The 20,502-nt window shown below is 32.1% G+C and overlaps 1 protein-coding gene across 1 annotated transcript in view; it reads left to right on the forward strand.

Moving 5' to 3' along the window:
- Positions 1–4,781: 4,781 nt before the first annotated feature.
- Positions 4,782–20,502, forward strand: part of LOC114328662 (uncharacterized) — a 45,156-nt gene continuing 29,435 nt past the window's right edge. The window contains exon 1 of the mRNA XM_050653905.1: positions 4,782–5,940. Coding sequence (XP_050509862.1) covers positions 4,852–5,928 — 1,077 coding nt within the window. The 5' untranslated portion in view covers positions 4,782–4,851 and the 3' untranslated portion in view covers positions 5,929–5,940. The remainder of the gene's footprint in view (positions 5,941–20,502) is intronic.

Consider the following 20,502-nt stretch of genomic DNA (forward strand, 5'->3'; position numbering starts at 1 on the left):
CCCAATAAAGTATTAAATTCCTGCTCAGTGGAACGAGCTCAAAATTTTTAGTTTGCGGAATATGAAAGCTCATAAATAGCTCATAAATCAGGGCTATTTGTTTTTTGATTTTTGCAAGTGGGGGGGGGGCAGCTCAACACGGGTCTTTCAAAGGCAAAAGACGGGAAACCTATGCATTTTTCCATGACAACTTGTTTAAACTAATTTAAAGTTCTTAAAAATATCTATCTCCAGAAACAAAAAAAAAGTTACACCTCCTGAGAATTTTACAATTTATAAGTCATACAGGTGCCGAGAAAATTAAGATAAGAGAATTTTAAATAATTCACAACTCATCTACTCAGCATGGTAAAGCTCCAACAAGAAAGATTCCTTAATACTCAAAAGAGTAAATGAATTAAAAATGTATAAACATTCTCAATTTCTTTGCAAAACGAAAATGCAGCAACTGCATAATACTCTGGTTAAAGCGGAGAGTGCAGGAAGAGTCTATACCGGTTTCGGAGATCTTTTTCCCCTCATCAGTAAACCCATATCCTCTTCTCTCCGCTTTAACCATTTACCATAGCTTAGGGCCTTCCCGAATTGCAAAGAAAGAAATGTCACGGATGAACTAGGGCCATCTACCGGAAAACAAACTAAGTTATCAATCGAAGCAGTGCAGAAAACGACAATAAATATCGCCTCCGTACCACCAGATTGACAACAGGTGAAATACTTTCTTTGGTTACACCTCCTGAGACTTTTACAATTTATAAGTCATACAGGTGCCGAGAAAATTAAGATGAAAGAATTTTAAATAATTCACAACTCATCTACTCAGCATGGTAAAGCTCCAACAAGAAAGATTCCTTAATACTCAAAAGAGTAAATGAATTTAACCAGAGTATTATGCAGCTGCTGCATTTTCGTTTTGCAAAGAAATTGAGAATGTTTATACATTTTTAATTCATTTACTCTTTTGAGTATTAAGTAATCTTTCTTGTTGGAGCTTTACCATGCTGAGTAGATGAGTTGTGAATTATTTAAAATTCTCTCATCTTAATTTTCTCGGCACCTGTATGACTTATAAATTGTAAAAAAAAAGTCTCTAGCTCAAAAATTACGTAACTTACAATGAAAAGAATGTCAGTCCCTACTTTTTTCAGCGAAAAAGTGATCGCAAGCAACCCCCTAATCACCACCCTAATTAAAATTAGTCATTGACCTTATTTGGTCTTTTTTATTTATGTATTATTAATAGGTTCTAGAAGTTTGACCGACTTAGAATGATTAGTTTAAAAAAAAATGGAGTTAAAATGAATAACGAATTTCTGTAGTTTGGAAAAAAATGGCCTTTTCTTCAGAATCGCAAGATTAGCATCACAGATACGAAAAAATGTTTAAATATGAAATTGTAGCTTATTTAATTCCCAAGAACTTTTTTTGCAAACATTTTTTCTACGGAAAAAAATGAGTGAGCTATTGATAATTAAAACTTGTAATAACATACAAAAACCACCTTTACCAACCCTTTCAAAGTCACCTCTTTTTGCGACTGAGGATTTTAAAAAGATTTAATACTAATTGGCTTATAGATCTTGTAGAAACCTACAAAATTAGGTTTTAGCAAACTTTCTAAGATAAAAATAAAAAAGAATAAATCGAAAATTGTTAATTTTATCAAAAAAATGTATAGGGCATTTTTTGCTTAGGATGAATGTTTTATCAACTTTTGCGGTCAAAATATAATAAAAAATTTCCACCCCCAAGATGGGGTGGCAACCACCCCCATGGTAAAAGCGCCTTTCGGAATCATATAGATTTTGATCCTTGGACTATCCACTACTTATTCTCAAATTTTCAAGCAAATCGATCCATTCTGTAAAAATTGCGAGGTGAAAAGCTTCGGTTCCTGGCCTATTGTAAAATAAGCATTTTTCTAAAAGATGAAGTTTTCAATCCTAATAGTATTATTAATAATATTTAAAAATATTAAAAATATTACTAAAAGATTTTTAAATTGAAAACTTATTGTTCCATTTCCTTGGTAACACCTCCAAGGCTTCTAAAATTTGCAAGCCAGATGGATGCTGAAGCGAAGAAGCCAAGAGGGAATTCAAAAACTTACAATTCACGACCCCGTCTGTTCAGCTGGTAAATTCCAACAGAAAATGAACCTAGTTACTCAAAGGAGTAAAGACTAATATAAAAATAAGATAAAAATTTCATTTATAATTCAGTTGCAATCCCAAGGCAAAACAATCTTATTTTTCAATTAGAATACGGAGCGCAGTCCAGCCCTCTGAATCGCGATTTTCAACTATAATTGGAGTCTCATCGGAGAGAGCGTAGGCTTGTTCTCCATATTCTAACCGATCAGTACCGAGAGATTTTCCCACCCATTGCAACTGAAGTGAAAATATTAGGTGACTAGCGTCATCTGGCAATTAAAAGATGAAGTTTTCAATCCTAATAGTATTATTAATAATATTTAAAAATATTAAAAATATTACTAAAAGATTTTTAAATTAAAAACTTATTGGTCCATTTCCTTGGTAACACCTCCAAGGCTTCTAAAATTTACAATCCATATGGATAATGATCGGTTAGAATATGGAGAACAAGCCTACGCTCTCTCCGATGAGACTCCAATTAGAGTCGAAAATCGCGATTCAGAGGGCTGGACTACGCTGCGTATTCTAATTGAAAAATAAGATTTTTTTGCCTTCGCATTGCAACTAAATTAAAAATGAAATTTTTATTTTATTTTTAAGCATTTTTCTTTTTCGAACAGCAGTAAAATGTATTTTGAATTAAATAAATTACACAGATTCTTCTTTTTGTGTCAATTAGTTTAACCTTCTGCAACTAACATAGGTTTTCTGAACATTAAAGCTAACATCGGTGTCAGAGACCGACATAAAAAATGTTTCTATTGACACACTTTTAAGCATAGAATTGTGTTCACTCTTTAAAGGAGTGAAATTAAACAAGGATAATACCTATTTTTAATTTATTAATTAGCAAAAAACCAAAGAAAATAAAAACAGTTACATAACGTCTCATTTGTGAAAAAGAAGCTCAATATTTTCATTTCTGTTTTCTTGTACCTAGCTTCACCTTTTACTTCTGCCAATTTGGTTACTAAATTATCAGCACTTGTTCGCACGTCCTTTCGTTAATCTAAATATTTTTTCCATCGAGTACGTCACGTCCAACGAAACAAGGTTTATAGGTCGTTCTCCTAACTGCTAATACAGATATCTTGTTCCGCATCACTATTCTCATTTTGAACTTTAAAATGATTGCCATGGAAGCTCGAATCACTATCCTCTGCTACATCAGATCAAACTTCGTCAAGAAGTCGTTCAACTTCATAACTGCACGTAGCCATTTTCTGAAAGAAAACTATGAGATGAAACAACAACAAAAAATAAATGAAAGAGAACCACAAGAAACCCATATAACGGACAAAAATACACAAACACTTTGTTTTTATCAATAAAATCTTACCCTTTTATTCAGACAGATTACATAACACCAAACCTAACATCGGTCTCTGAAAAAAAATTTCTGAAGACTCAAAGTTCAACTTCAAAAACAGGCACCTGAAACTGATGGCGGTGAAGATACATAACAAACGATTTGGATATAATCGTAAAAACTCTCAGTGGTCCGTGGAGAAAAGTGGTCCGTCTCACAGACCGAATATTAGTCACGAAAGGTTAATTAAAAAAAATTGTACACCCTGTATAACTGATGATATTATTGTTTATATTACTGAATAGATAAGAGGAAAACCTCTCAGTGCTGATCAATTGGGGTATGGAGAACAAGCCTACGTTATTTCCGATGAGGCTCCAATAAGAGCCGAAAATCGCGATTAAAGGGACTGGACTGCGCTTCGTATTCTAATTGAAAAGTAAGATTGTTTTGCCTTCGCATTGCAACTGAATTAAAAATTTTTATTTTATTTTTATATTGGTCTTCACTCATTCGAGTAACTAGGTCCATTTTCTGTTGGAATTTACCAGCTGAACAGACGGGGTCGTGAATTGTAAGTTTTTTGAATTCCCTCTTGTCTTCTTCGCTTCAGCATTCATTTGGCTTGCAAATTTTAGAAGCCTTGGAGGTGTTATTAAGGAAATGGACCAATAAGTTTTCAATTTAAAAATCTTTTAGTAATATTTTAATATTTTTTAAATATTATTAATAATGCTATCGAAAACTTCATCTTTTAATTGCCAGATGACGCTAGTCACCTAATATTTTCACTTCAGTTGCAATGGGTGGGAAAACCTCTCAGTGCTGATCAATTGGGCTATGGAGAACAAGCCTACGTTCTTTCCGATGAGGCTCCAATAAGAGCCGAAAATCGCGATTCAGAGGACTGGACTGCGCTCCGTATTCTAATTGAAAAGTAAGATTGTTTTGCCTTCGCATTGCAACTGAAATTGTTTTTAATTAAATAATCTTTCAAATGAGCTAGCACACGAATCCTATCCTTGTTTAAAAAAATTATCGATTACGTCATCACGTCCAAATGGATCATGGCTCTTGTATGATTGTATAACTATTTGCCAAAAAATCATAATTTAAAAATAAAAATCGACTTGTTCCGGGATTTATCTTCAAAATCGCTCATTAACGAAAAAAATCATTCATTCCATTTGGTTTTTACACACTGTATGGCAAAACAAAATTACGTATAACAGTGTATAATATTATTTTAGTGTGAAATATCTTGATAGTGGTCATATTTTATCTGCGACAGTTTTAAACCACATTGTGTATCCGTTTTTGTGTGTATTCACGTGATGATGTGTATTACTTCTGTTAGATGATAAAACAGAAGCAGTTTTTAAAGAAATGTCCACAAAAATGACGCCCGTTTTATTTTTAAGTGGTTTGATATCATTAGTTTTTGTGCATAGTGAAGTGATTAAGCCTCAATTAAAAGATTACACCATTGTAACGCATTCATATTCGACTAATGTTTGGTATTTATGTAATGATCAAAAATCGTGTATCAATTATAACAGTCAACAAATTCAGTATGGCCTAAATTGCCCAGAGGGCAATACCAGCCAATTGTGTTCCTGCTACAAAACATTTGGTGCTACTGGTGCTAATATAGGTCTCATAGTCAAACAATTAGCTTTTGTGGATATGGAACGATCGGTAATACGTTTACAGGATGGAACAGTTTGTGACTATAAAAAAGAATCATGCCAATTCCTAAAAAATACCGATTACGTTGGTGTTTGTTGGGAATATACAAATAAACTCCATGTACAGCCCATTAGAGCAGAGGAATATACCATAAATTCAAACACATTTCTAGATTTTGATTACGAAGGAAGCAGAACCACACTGCAACTATTGCATGTTACCCAAAACAACACACAATTGTGGTGTACTAATAGACTAGATATGGTGGTTTATAAAGGCTCTTTAGACAAGTACGATGCTATGCGTACTAAAAATATGTCACTTAGAGAATTGGGGTGTTATCCAAAAATTATTGATTCGATTGATAAAAACACAGAAAGTGAATCTGTCAATAATAATATTAAAACTAATGATGGAACTAATGATAATAATAATATGCATGAAATGATGATTTTTCAAAAGTTCCAACAGTTTTCTGATAGCTTTTGGGTCATTAAGTTTGTATGCATTCCCGTTATAGCAGCTTTAATATTATTGCATATGATTCTATCCTGTCTGCAGTTCAAGAGTTTGAACGATTTGAAGAAGGGAAAAAGTGTTAAACAGGAGAAGATCCAAAAGTCTAACAACAAAGCAAATAAAAATCAGACCAATCCAAAAGAAACCTACTACGAGACTGTTAATTATGATGCCATAAACGAGGAAATAAAGCCACCATCTATAAAAACTGTTGATTTTAAGACTGTAGAGAATGATTTATACAAAGAACATTAATCTAGATACTTGGTATGTAATATTATATAATTTTATTTATTTTTTAATAAATTCGATCCCATTCCTATTTCTTTTAATTACCTTTATTATAAAAACTTACTACCACTTTGGTTATTATACAGGGTGTAACAAAAATACAGGCCATAAATTTAATCACATATTCTGGGACCAAAAATAGTTCGATTGAACCTAACTTACCTTAGTACAAATGTGCACATAAAAAAAGTTACAGCCCTTTGAAGTTACAAAATGAAAATCGATTTTTTCCAATATATCGAAAACTATTAGAGATCTTTTATTGAAAATAGACATGTGGCATTCTTATGGTAGTAGTATCTTAAGAAAAAATTATAGTGAAATTTGGACACCCCATAAAAATTTTATGAGGGTTTTGTTTCTTTAAACCCCCCCAAACTTTTGTGTACGTTCCAATTTAATTATTATTGTAGTAACATTAGTTAAACACAATATTTTAAAAACTTTTTTGCCTCCTAGTACTTTTTCTAAAAGTCAGTTTTTATCGAGATATTTTGATATTTGTCAAATCCACCACATATTTGTATATGGCTACGTACGATTATGGAGGAGACTTGGTAATAATATGAAAATTTATTTATGATTTACATTTTTAGGTATGTTTATAACATTTATTTAGGAAAAAAGTCCTTCTCAAAAAAATACAAAGAGGCAAAAAAGTTTTAAAAACACTGTGTTTAACTAATGGTACCGCATTAAAAGTTTAATTGAAACATACACAAACATTTGGGGGGTTTAAAGGAACAAAACCCCCATAAAATTTTTCTGTAAACATATTAAAAAAGAAGCCGCAACTCGATAAAAACTGCCTTATAGAAAAAATACAAAGAGGCAAAAAAGTTTTAGAAATATAGAATTTAACTGATGGTACCACAATAATAATTTAATTGGAACGTACACAAAAGTTTGGGGGGTTTAAGGGAACAAAACCCCCATAGAAGTTGTATGGGGTGCACAGATTTCACTATAGTTCTTTTTTTAAGATGTTCCTGCCATAAGAATGCCACATGTCCATTTTCAATAAAAAATCTTTAATAGTTTTCGATATATTCGAAAAAATCGATTTTCATTTTGGAACTTCAAAGGGCTGTAACTTTTTTTATGTGCATATTTGTACTAAGGTAAATTAGGTTCATTCGAATTATTTTGGTCTCAGAATATGTGATTTAATTTATGACCTGTATTTTCGTTACACCCTGTATAGAATGTTTCATTACTTTCAAACTTTATGGAATAATCTGATATTTCTTATTATTTCGGGCGAGTTTTAAAAAACGAACACACGAAGTCATACAATATTTATTTTAAAGCAATTTAATAACAAATACATAACAATTAAATAAAACAATAAAGTATTTAACAAACAAATTGAATCTAGTTGTTTTATAGTCAATAACATAAAAAATTTCAATGTAAAACGAATAATGTTTAAATTGTTTTTATTTTTTTAAACGCTTTTATTTAGTTCAATAGTTTGCTTCAAATCTTTAGACGTTAATTTGACTGCCTTTTCTTCAATGCAAATGAATGAAAATTTGCAGACATATGCATTCGAGAGAACAATACACGAATAGTCAATAAAAATTTTTTTTTCATGTTTATTAATTGTTTAAATAAAAAAAAACGATTTTAATGGAAAACGCTTAAATTCTCTTGTTTTTTACAATATAAAATCTTGAAACGTTAAGGATTGTATAGCTAATGATATGCACAATACATAATTTCACTTTTTACGTTAATTGTTTACGTTATGCTTCATTAATAAATAATAAAGCTTCAAATTTTTTGCCGATTCCGACTACTTTTCATGTTTGTACATCATATTATGTTTTATACATATTTTAATAAACATGACGATATATTTTAATGTTTGAAAAGTGTAAGACTAAAAAGTAACAAATAAAAAAATATGAGAAAAAAAATTTAAGAAACGCTTTTCTTTAGTTGTGAGTGACTAAAACTAAAAATATTATAAAAAAAATCAACTAAAAAGCAAAAAATAAAAAAAATTGAAAAAATCTAACACATTCGTTAAAGAAAAGCGTGGGGCGAAAACCGTTTATTCGATGAACACGCGCCACGCTTTTCTTTGACGGATGTCTTAGATTTTTCAATTTTTTTTATTTTTTGCTTTTTAGTTGATTTTTTTATAATATTTTTAATTTTAGTCACTCGTAACTAAAGAAAAACGTTTCTTAAAATTTTTTTTTCATATTTTTTTTTTGTTTTTCTTGGTAGTCAGTGTTATCACCTTTAGTCTTTATGCAAGCTTCAGTTTGCGTGGACACGCTCCTAATCAAATTATCAACATTTTGTTATGGTAGGTTGCTCCATCCTTCAAGAGCGGCTTCTACTAGCCGTGCGGTGTTTTGTGAATTATCCTGGCCAGCTCTAAATTTTCTTTTAGACATATATATATATATATATATATATATATATATATATATATATATATATATATATATATATATATATATATATATATATAATAGCACTAAAGGCCTTAGAGGCCCATGGCTTGAAAAGTTTGTTCGTTCTTCATTTTTACTTTTCTTTAGGTACCTAGATCCTCTCTGGCTTGGTATGTGATTTTTCTCCATTCCTTCCTGTTATTCATTTTTCTTCTCTGACCTTCTAACCCCATTTTTTCCATATCTTTTTCGACCTCTTGCTTCCATCTATTTTTCGGTCTTCCTTTTCTCTTTTTTGAGGCTATGTTGTAGTTTAGTACCCTTTTTGGAGTCCTCGCCTTCGGCATCCTTTCTATGTGACCTCGCCATCTAAGTCTCTGTGCCTTTATCACTCCTATTATATTAGGTTGATTGTATAATTCCTTTAACTCATTATTTGATCTTCTTAACCATAAACCGTCCCTTATTATTCCTCCATATATCTTCCTCAGGATTTTCCGTTCCCAGATCTCCAGTAAACTTTGTTCATTTTTTGTCATTGTCCATGTCTCACTGCAGTATGTTACTATTGGTTGGATAGTTGTTTTGTATAACTGTATTTTTGCCTTTCTTGATAAAAACTTGCTTTTCAGCATTCCATTAAGCGCATGTACACTTTTGTTGCCTGCCATTATTCGAGCTTGTATTTCTTCTTTAATATTCGGTTTACGTGATATTATTGCTCCTAGGTATGTAAATCTTTCTACCATTTCGAATTCGTATGATGTTCCTTCTTCTACTTCTACTTTAAGCTTTTGTCCATTCCTGAACTGACCATCTGTCCATTCCATACATTTTGTTTTAGTTTCATTTATGTGGAGTCCCATTTTCTTCGCTGCTTTTACTATTCTCTGTACTATTTCCTGTAGCTCTTTTGTTCCTCTTGCAAGCAACACCACATCATCCGCAAATGCCAAAACTTGGTGTCGTTTTTGATATAGGAGTGCTTCTCTATTGATTTTTGCTTCTCGCATTATTTTTTCTAGGCATAAGTTAAAGAGTAATGATGACAAAGGATCGCCCTGCCTTACTCCTTCATTTACTATAAATGTGTTTGATGATTGGTTGTTTATTTTGACTCTATTTTCTGTATTTTCTAACGTAATATGTATCATGTTGCGTAACTTTCTGCTAACTCCCAATTCCTCAAGCGCCTGCTTTAAATTCTTCCTCTTTATTCTATCGTACGCTTGCTGGAAATCGATGAATAGCGCTATCGTTGGTACAAGAATCTACAGGTCGAGCAAGTCTCGTAAATTTCACGATTGCGAGCCACGCTTCACGCAACCGTGTTTGCGTACTTGTGTTTCGAGTTGCGTGGTCGTGCAGAGTTATATTTACCAATTCGCGCAATCGTACTTGAGACGCTGTGTCAGGTGAGGTGTTTGAAAATTTGTGTAACTTGATTGCTTGATTCTGTGGTGTGAAGGTGGTTAAACTTTTGTTTTATTTTTTTTTGTTTTGTTTGTTTTTGTTGTTGCGAATATATCGCAGAAAGTTTTTAGATGAAGTAATTGTATGATGAAGATAACACAGAAAATACAAGAGGGCAGCATACTTTGCAAAACAACTGTTACAATTTGAAATCAACAATTTGTTAAGTTGTTGTCTTGCAGAGGAATATTTATAATCAATGCTTGCAGGTAAAAAAAGTGACTTTTTAAAAAATTATATCTTGGAAACTAAAAATTATTTTTATTTATAATTGAAACATGTAAAAGTATAGTACTCTCAAAAAAATGTCAGCCAAAAATATTCATTTTTGCAGAGTTGACTGCAATTTTTCGACAACAGCCCTTTTTTGCCGTGAGCAGCATAACAAGTCCAGTCTCATCTGAAATCAAAGTTTCTTGTAGTTTATACCTCTGGCTAGTGAATCAACAAAGGATTTTTTATTAGATGAGGTCATTTTTGTTTTATAAAAAAAACTACTTTAAAAATGAGAAAAATTGGGGTCAAAAATGTGTTTAAACTTATGTAAAATCTTCAAATTTCATTTTTTTTTAATTCCTTCGTTCATATTCTAGCCAGAGATATAAACTACAATAAACTTTTTGATTTCAGATGAGACTGGACTTAGTTATGCTGCCAACGCAAAAAAACTTAAACTCTACAAAAATGAATATTTTTGGCTGAAACTTTTTTTGAGACTACCTTAAGTACTATACTTTTACATGTTCCAATTATAAATAAAAATAAATTTTAGTTTTCGAGATATAATTTTTTTAAAAAGTCACTTTTTTTACCCACAAGACCCCTTAAAAAAATGTTTGGAAGAATATGTTTGATGGCCAAGATGCATACATATATTTAGAAGGAAAGTTCCTGATTTCTGTAGTATAATACATAATACCGAAGAGGAAGTAGCCCTAAGCGCCGGACTCCACTTGCGATTTGTAGTTGTGAAGATTGAACACATTCTTTCAAATAGAAGTCAATCCATGATTATTTAGTCACAAATGGATTGACTTGTATTTGAAACAATGTGTTCAATCTTCCTGATTACAAATCGCAAGTGGAGTGCGGCGGTAATAACACCAAAATATTCCATATAGGTCCATAGAAGGTACACAGACATTGAAAAATTCCTGGAATATCCCCGAAAACATGTTCCCTGAGAACATCCCAGGAAAATCCTGTGTCAGCAAACATTACCTGAGTGTTTAAACATTACCTGAATGTCTTATTGGAACATTCCATGAATGTCCACGAATGTTCTCTGGACATTCAAAATATATTTTGTAGACATTCCCTGGATATACCAGAAATACAGTGATGAGCGCTCTAATAACCGGCAAAATAGCACAAAAGATGTATTAAGTAGTGAGATAAAAAGACATGAAACTAGTCGAGCTGGGAAATTTAGCGATATTAACTTATACATTTAGATTGTATTGATTGTGTACCACCTTCAGACGTATCAGACGAGTTTGGAAACTACCACAGTGACAGTTTTAGTTGACATACTCCTCCGATATGTGTAAAGGTGGGATCAATATAACGTAAATTTAAAGGTTAATTTCGCTAAATTTCCCAGCTCGACTAGTTTCATTTCTTTTTATCTCACAACTAAATATTTTGCCGGTTATTAGGGCACTCATCACTGTACATCCTTGCTGATGTGACAATACCTCCTATCTGTTTTTTCATGAGTTTTGTATGAGAGATGGAAAAACATGTTTTAAGGTCACCTCCTGTGTTCATATGTAAGTTTTGACTTGTTTTGTAGTTCATAGATAGTTTAATTTACTACAAAACAAGTCAAAAAATATCATATGAAAACAGGAGGTGACCCTAAGACAAGTTTTTAGTCTCTCTTACAAAACTCATGAAAAAACAGATAGGATGTATTATTACATCACTGACGATATGTGGCCATACCAAATAATACATCCTTGATAAATATAAACATTTTTATTGAACAAAATCTTTTCATACATTTTTTTAATGCAATTTACTGATATTCCTAAATATTTCAAAAAAATGTGTCACATTTGCTTTGTAAACCTTTCTTTTGCCTTTCGTAGCCACATATTCCGTTTCCTTCCTGGTTTTTTTGTAGACCACTTCTCTCAGCTGATTCTAAAAAAAATAAAATAAATGGTAATTTTTCTATCCTTTACAATTAACAATCAGAAGAAATATTATTTACAGATAATGATATGTATAATAATAATAGGTTTGTTCTAGCATCAGTTTGAAACCATCAGCGAATAGTGGACCAGCGCGAGTAGAGGGGATCGCACTGGTGACTGTATTATGTTCTTTTACTGACCAAGACAGTTTAAAACTATCTTAAGAGGAAACAGTATAGATCAACAGGTAGCGAAAATGTGTTCCAAGATTGCGGCTGTAATTTTGAATATTTTTTCAAGATATTTGGCACACATATTCGTAATATAATAAAGAATGGCGGTACAGAGCCCAATTTGAAAAATATATTAATATGTGGAAATTACTCTGTAATTAAATACAATATAAAAAAAAAACGAGCTTGTACCGCCATTAAGAAGAACAAAAAAATACACTTTTTTCAAATACAACTTTTTTATCCGATTTTGTGTTATTTTGGAACTACTAAAATTTTTTATTTCATTAGTAGTTCCAAAATTACACAAAATCTAGGCATCAGATAAAAAAGTTTATTTGAAGAAAGTGTATTTTTTTGTTCTTCTTAATGGCGGTACAGGCTCATTTTTTAAATATTGTATAATTACAGAGTAATTTCCACATATTAATATATTTTTCAAATTGGGCTCTGTACCGCCATTCTTTATTATTTTACGAATACGTGTGCCAAATGCCTCGAAAAAATATTCAAAATTACAGTGACAATCTTGGAACACGTTTAGGCTACCTGTTTATCGCTACTGTATTACCTTAAAACATTGCAATTTGCTAAACCAGTATATTTTACTCTACTACTACTCTACTAGCTACCTCATTTTCCACTGTTTCTAAAGACTTGTTTACATGGGTAGAGTTTTGAGGAGAGTAGAGTAGTGGTAGTACTCTACCAAAAATGGCTTGATACCATTCACGTGAGGAGAGTACAAGTATAGTACTGATGCTAGTATAGTGAAACCGATTTTTGTATTTTTAAACACTCTTGATTTATAAGTGCACCTTAAATTCTTAATTTTTTGCTTAAGCTTGTTTACTCCAAAGCCCCCTTTGCCATTCTTTCGACGATTTCATCCTCCGCAGCTTGCTGCAAACTTTTATTTCTGTAGTATACACTACCTAAATTCCATAAACACTGGTATTCGCCGTATTATAGCTCTACAAGTTTTAAAGTTTCATCTTCGGTGAACTTCATTTTCACTATTTACACAAAACACAATTCCAGCCAGAATGACAGCGCCCCATGTACTCTCCTACCTACTCTATTCTGCCATAATTGAGCGTGTTCCATGGGTAGAGTGTGCAGCCGAGTAGACATTTTGGCAGTAGTGGTGGTCATAGAGTAGTTACTTTGCCATAGGTTGCTAGTCACTCTACTTTAACTCCAACTATACACTCTACCAGCTATTCTACTGTGCTGAGCATTTTTACAGGTAGAGTTACTCTACTCTATCAAGTACTTGCATCATTACTCTACCCGTGTAAACAAGTCTTAAATCTACTGAATGAAAATCTACTTATCTTAATCTACTCTTAATGAAAAATGTCTAAAATCATTTACCCACCTAGTATTATTGTAGAATTTAAGACAGTCCAGTGCCTTATAAATAATTTCAATATGAATATTTTTCCCTTTAATTCTCCTTTGATACCACTCCATTTTAGATTTTGGGGAACTTATTTCATTGTGTTTATAGACCATATTTATTGAAGGAACCCAATCTGGAGATTGTTATTATCTATTAAGTCGGCTGGTTTTCCTATAAGATTAAAATGTTAACATCTTCAAAAATCGTTACTGTTGTAATTGTAACTTACCAGATATAAAATGATTACAGCAGACAGGACAGGAAAATTTTCATTTCGCTAGTAAAACCTGTACATTGTATTGCATTTAACCATTGTTGTCTCTCAGATACCTTATTTAGTTCAGTTTAAAAGTGAACTTTATCTTGACTTTATCACATTTCACACTTCAAAACACAACACCAATGAAGCATATTATCTTTCTAAATTAATACTTCCAGAGAAAATGTTAAATTAATCTTTGTACAACACAAAATTACAAAGAAATACAACTAAAATTATCTAAAACTCATTAAGAACAGATAGAATAAGATTTATCTTTTACACCCAGTAGCCATATTGACATATTGATTTAATTTTGAAAACGATTATATTTAAATTTGGTAAATATAACTCCGTACGACCACGCAACTTGAAACACAAGTACGCAAACACGGTTGCGTGAAGCGTGGCTCGCAATCGTGAAATTTACGAGACTTGCTCGACCTGTAGATTCTTGTATCGTTGGTAGGTTGTGTTCATAGCTTTCTGCTTGTAATTCTCTGATTACGAATATTTGGTCCGTTGTGCTTCTTCCTCGTCTAAATCCGCACTGATATTCACCTATTATATTTTCCGCTTCTTTTTCAAGTTTATCTTTTATGGATTTTGATAAGATTTTATATATGGTATTTAGTAATGCTACTCCTCTGTAATTACTACATTCTGTTTTGTCTCCTTTTTTGTGTAATGGGCAAATAATTGCTTCCTTCCAATCTTTTGGTATCCGTTCTATTCTCCATATCTCTTTTATGATCTTGTATATCCACTCATGTAGCAATTTTCCACCATATTTCATCATCTCTGCTGTTATATTATCGCTTCCAGGACATTTGTTATTCTTCAAATCTTTTATGATTTCCTCGATTTGTTCTTTGCTGGGTGAATTATCTTCTATGTCTTCTAAGTTTTCATTTCCTTCTTCTGCTTCCATGTATTCTCTTTGGTTTGACTTATTCTTGCCATTTAGTAACTCGTCAAAATACTCTTTCCATCTCTCTACTATTTCTGCTTCACCGCTTATATTATTCCCCGCTTTGTTTTTAACGAATATTGGTTTTTGTTGGTATCCTCTTTTCTCATTTCTGGCACCTTGATACAGGTTTCTTATTTCTTTATTTCTGTAGTTCTCTTCTATTTCTTTTAGCTTATTTTCTACGTGTTTTCTCTTCTTTTCTCTCAGCAATCTCTTTACTTTATTTCTTTGCTCTATATATTTATTCTTCGTCTCTGTCGTTTCTTTCATTATCATTTCCATCCTTAATGATTTTCTTAGTTCTATTTCGTTTTGGCATTCTATGTCGAACCACTCCTTTCTCTTTTTATTCTCCTGTTTATTACACTCTTTTGCTGCTTTGTTCATTACTTGCTTTATGATGTCCCAGTTGTTTTCTGTTCGTTCTTCTGTTTGTATCTTTTTTAGTTCTCTTTCCATTGTTTCCCCATACGTTTCTTGCTCTTTCTTTGTTGCTAATCGAATTGGTTTATTTATATATTTCTTTACCTTTATTTTGTTTTTGTTTTCTGGTATCAGTTGTTTCATTTTGATGCCCACCATGTAATGATCAGAGTCGGCGTCTGGTCCTCTGTATGTTCTTATCTTCTTTATACATTGCTGTTCTTATTTTTCAATCAGCACGTGATCTATTTGGTTTTTAGTCTTTCTATCTGGCGATATCCATGTTTCCTTATGTATTTCTTTTCTTTAAAAATATGTGCTCATTATGATCATATTTTTTTCTCTTGCGAAATCTATGAGAAATTGTCCGTTCTCATTAGTTTCATTGTGTTTGCTATGCTTTCCTATTGTCGGTCTAAACACTTCTTCCTTCCCTATTTTGCCATTAGCGTCGCCTAAAATAATTTTCATATCATATCTGGGTATACTTTCGATTGTTCTGTTTAGTTCACTGTAGAAACATTCTTTAACATCATTATCTTTTTCTTCGGATGGAGCGTGAATATTTATGAGGGTGATTTTTTGGTATTTTCCTTTGATCCTGATAGTACATATGCGGTCTGATATCGGTTTAAACTCTACTATTGCTTCTTTTAGTTCTTTTCTTATCATAAAACCTGTGCCTAATATTCGATTCTTTCCACCGCTGTTAAAAAACAATGTATCTTCTATTTCTAATATATCATTTCCCAGCTGTTTCGTCTCCTGCAAGGCTACTATGTCAAATTGGAACTTTTCGATTTCTCTCGCAAGATGTTTAAGTTTACCTTCGCCATATGTGCCTCTTACATTCCATGTTCCTAAAAGTAAGTATTCTTTTCGACATGTTTTCTTGTTTTTTGGTCCGGTTTTTGTTTTTTTCCTCTTGTTTCCTTTTTTTGTATTATCACTATCCTTTTTCTGTGCTTGTTTCGTCAACGTTATTCCTATGGTACAGTTATTTGTTAGTTTTTTTATGCTGTTTTGATCATTGTGCCCTCTTTGTCGTTCCACTTCCATTAGATGTTATTTACCCATATTTTTTTTTACTCCAATTTAGACTTCATTTCCTTTATTTCTTTCTTCCTGGGCAATGTTTCTAATTGTTTTCTGTATATCTCGTTCTTTTATGGTTGTATCTTCGTTGATATATACCTTGTGCTCTTTAATTTCTTTTAGCTTGTACTTTTTTTCCATTATTTTTCTTTTTTCCTGTTGGTTTTCTAATTCAATTAGACATGTTTTTTCGCCTAGCTTGTGAGCATTTCTTATTTTCACCTCTATTCCTAAGTGGTGTTTGATGAAATTGTTGATTTTTCCTTTTAACCGTGCTTGCTCATATGTGTCTATTGTTAGGCCGCTTATAACTACGTTGTTTATTCGTCGGTGTTTTTCCATAACTTCCATGTTTTTTGTTATTTCTCTGAGTGCCTCCTTGATCTCTTTATTTTCTTCTTTCAGTTCTGCATTTTCTTTTCTCAGCTCTCTGTTTTCCATAATGAGCTTTTCTATTGTTTCCTTACTTTCTTTTTGATTTCTTTTTATTTCCTTAATGTCATCGGTGAGGAGGCTCATCATTATTATTAATTAATCAATTTTTGACCCTCCTTCTGGATGTGTGTCATCACTCTCTAATTTTTCCATTTTCCGGCGCCAAACACTGTCTTCCACCTCAACAGTGCAGAGAAGACAGCGTCTACCGTATTTATTTTGTTTGTTTATTATCCGTTGTTATTTTCTGTGGTTATCCTGAAAGTCTACTCACAACGGCAACGTCGCAATTTCAACGGTCAAGGTTTCGTTTCTACGCTTTGATGTTAGACAAGCTTATCAATTGTAGCGATCTTACTTTTTATAGGTCCTTGGTATTATTCCGATGCTATTTCACCTATTTTAAAGTTTTTTCTTATCACTGTCCGTAACTTAATGTCTTATATTATTCACTAGATACTTCCAATAATTTATTTCCCGTTACAACTCTCAGAAATTGAGTTTATTGCAGACGACAAATAAAATATGTGTTTACGTTTTGACTACAGTGTTGCCAATTCTTTTAGACATATCCCACGAATACTCTATAGGGTTAAGCTCAGGTAAGCAAGCAGGACACTCCAAACAAGGGATACCTTCTGCTTCAATGATGTCTCTAGTCAATCTAATGGTATGTGGAGGTCCATTATCATGTGGAGGTTAAATTTTCTCCCGTTGCACTTTTCCAGAGCCTAACTATAGGCTATCAACATACCTGTGAGCACCTAAAGTTGATTGGATGAAAACTACAGGAGTTTTTTTACGGATCACAATTCCTCTCCAGAACATTACACTTCCCCTTGTATATTTGTGAAGAGAACTGACAGTTTTCGTTCTTACTTGTCTTTCTCGACCTCTAAGTATACGATTTCGTGGGTCATCTGATTTTACACAAATCCTGACTTTTTCTGAAAGTAGCATATTTTGTCAATTCCCAATGTTTCAGTTTTGGTGGTGAAGACACCAATTTAAGCGATCAATATTGTGCTGCCTGGATAACTCGGGAAATTATAACTGTCTCCTGCTGTATACTTCTTGGCACGAACTCTTCTTCTTATCGTTTCAACTGAAAGAGTTACACCTGTAGCTTCCAAAAGCGGCTTTTGTAGCTACAGGTGAAATGGTTGAGTGTCTTCCAGCTGATTGGAAAATTAAACGATCGCGGCGAGCCGTTATTACTTTTTGGTGACTTTCTTTTGCTTTATTTTTGAGCTTTCTTAGTCCTGTTACTTAGCATAGGTTTTGGACAGAACGCCCTGTGTTACGCCTAGCTCTACAGCTATGTCCCTCTGAGAACACTACTTGGTCCGCAAGACCAATAATCTTTCCCTGTTGTAAGTTCTATAACCCCACATCAGGCATATTTTCCTTTTTGGACGCAAAAGTTAGTTTATTTATTTTCGTTCAATTTGCAACTCAAGCAAATAACCTATACCGTACAGAGCTGTACTATCTGATTGTCTTATCGATTTATTTATTTTCAATAAAAACCTTTATTCTTCGCAACAATAACAAGTTTATTCAAAAGAAATAAATATTACTTGGAAATACATGGTGATTCCATATAAGTATACAATTTTTAATTCGAATTAACCACAATTTCAGTTTAAAATACGTTTAATTTTAAGTTTCAATTTCCACTTGGGAAATCATTCTCAAAATACAAAATTTTGTTAGTTGCTAATACCTATGTACAAGAAATTTTAAATAATTATTGATGCATTCGACCGTTACTTGATAGAAGCTCATGTTATCTAATAATAAAAGACTAAAAACTTTTAGTTCCAATACTTCCACAAAATTTATTACAAAAATGTTACTACAGCTGGTTTGGCAGAGTGCCTTTTTCAAGTGATTTTCTTATTTATTTTACTATGTGATGCTGCATTATAAAGTCTCTAACTGGATAGGTTAAGGAGCGGGGAGCTGTTTGCCTCAAGTTTGCCATTCAGAATTATATCTCTATTTTTTAATTTATTAATTTCCATAGATTCTAGGAAAGATAGCTTAAAGCGTTTATTTTGAATATAAAGAATTTTAAACTGTTGATTAGAAGAATGATTATATGATCTAGAAGATGAAGTGCGTATATAGAATCTGTTTTTCTATTGTTGAAAGCCCTTTTGTGTCCTGCTATCTGTTTGTCAAAGGTTCTGTCAGTACACAAAAGTGCGTTCAACAATAGAAAAACAGATTCTACATACGCACTTCACCTTCTAGAATCTAGATCATAGGTACCTAATAATTATTTTAATGAACAGTTCCACATTCTTCATATTCAAATAATGCCCTCAAGCTATCTTTATTAGAATCTATGGAAATTAATAAATTAAAAAATGCAGATATAATTGAATGACCAATTTGAGACAAAAAGCTCCCCACTCCTTAACCTATTCAGTTAGAGACTTTAAAATGCAGCATCACATAGTAAAATAGAACTCTTGAGAAAGGCACTCTGCCAAAACAGCTGTAGTGACATTAATAATTTCTAAAATTTTAGTGTTTTATTGTTAGATAAAAAATTTAAGAAAAAGTTTACAAAAAACTTTATAACTTTATCTGCCTCAAATACATGAATACTCAGAATGAAACATTAATTGAAATATACCGAGGGCTGATGGTTCCTGAAAACCTCTATAAAGTTTATTTTAATAAGTTAGAGGGGTGAAAAAAACAAGAAAATTTAGTGGATCTTTAATTTCAAATATCTCATTCAAAAGAAACTTTCTGTTTATTCTAAAGGACTTTCGGCCCTTACTAATAATGTATTATTTCATTTTGCTTTTAAATTTTTGAAAAATTTTTATTAGTTTTTTAAGATTCGAAAAAAATGAATGCATTTAAAAGAATTGGCCCGAAATTTTGCGCCTACGCTCTTAAAATGATATTTTTAATATTTTTCAGTTGCGTTCCTGGGACGACTTTATTGAAAAGTGGTTCATTAGATTACCTGAAATTAAGTTTAACTTAAAAATACCCATCAGAAAAATCGTGTGATTTGTCCTAAAATAAACAACCACATGCAACCTGTTTATTTATTTAATTTATTAAAGTTTCGTATGCTGTTTACGACTTCATGTATATTATATTTTTTAGTCTTTCTGTTTCTGCTTTAAACATTTCTGCTGGTATTTTTTTACTGTTGGACTTTTATTATTTTTCAAATTCCCTATTTCGTTTACTATCCCTTGTTTTGTGATTATCTATATTCATTAGTTTTATAGTTCAGTTAAGGACCAAGAGTTGTGTAGGTAGTTATTATTCTGAACAACAGTTGCATAGGTTTTACACCTATCTTAAAAATTCGATAAGAAATAATAGTAAGCAGTTCTGGAGAACAAGGTGGCCATTAAATTAAGTCAAGTGTTGTATCTTTTTCTTTACACGCAGTCTTTGAAGTTACATGAAGCTTTTAATTATTGTCTTAATAAAGTAACCAATAGTTTTCTTTAATTTGGCGAAAAATGTAATTACTGATGAAGTCTAGTAAAGTGTTTTGAATCTTTAACAAGTCAACATTTAGTTTGACATGGACGAAGTGTCAAGATCAAAAAACTGTAAATAACCTATGCTTTGCTTAAAAAATTCAGATTAAAACTAGCTTACTAGCAACTATTTTAGTTGGCGTTTAGTGTGTCGTCAGAAAATAAT

Source organism: Diabrotica virgifera, chromosome 6 (assembly GCF_917563875.1).
Source record: "Diabrotica virgifera virgifera chromosome 6, PGI_DIABVI_V3a".
Classification (NCBI taxonomy): domain Eukaryota; kingdom Metazoa; phylum Arthropoda; class Insecta; order Coleoptera; family Chrysomelidae; genus Diabrotica; species Diabrotica virgifera.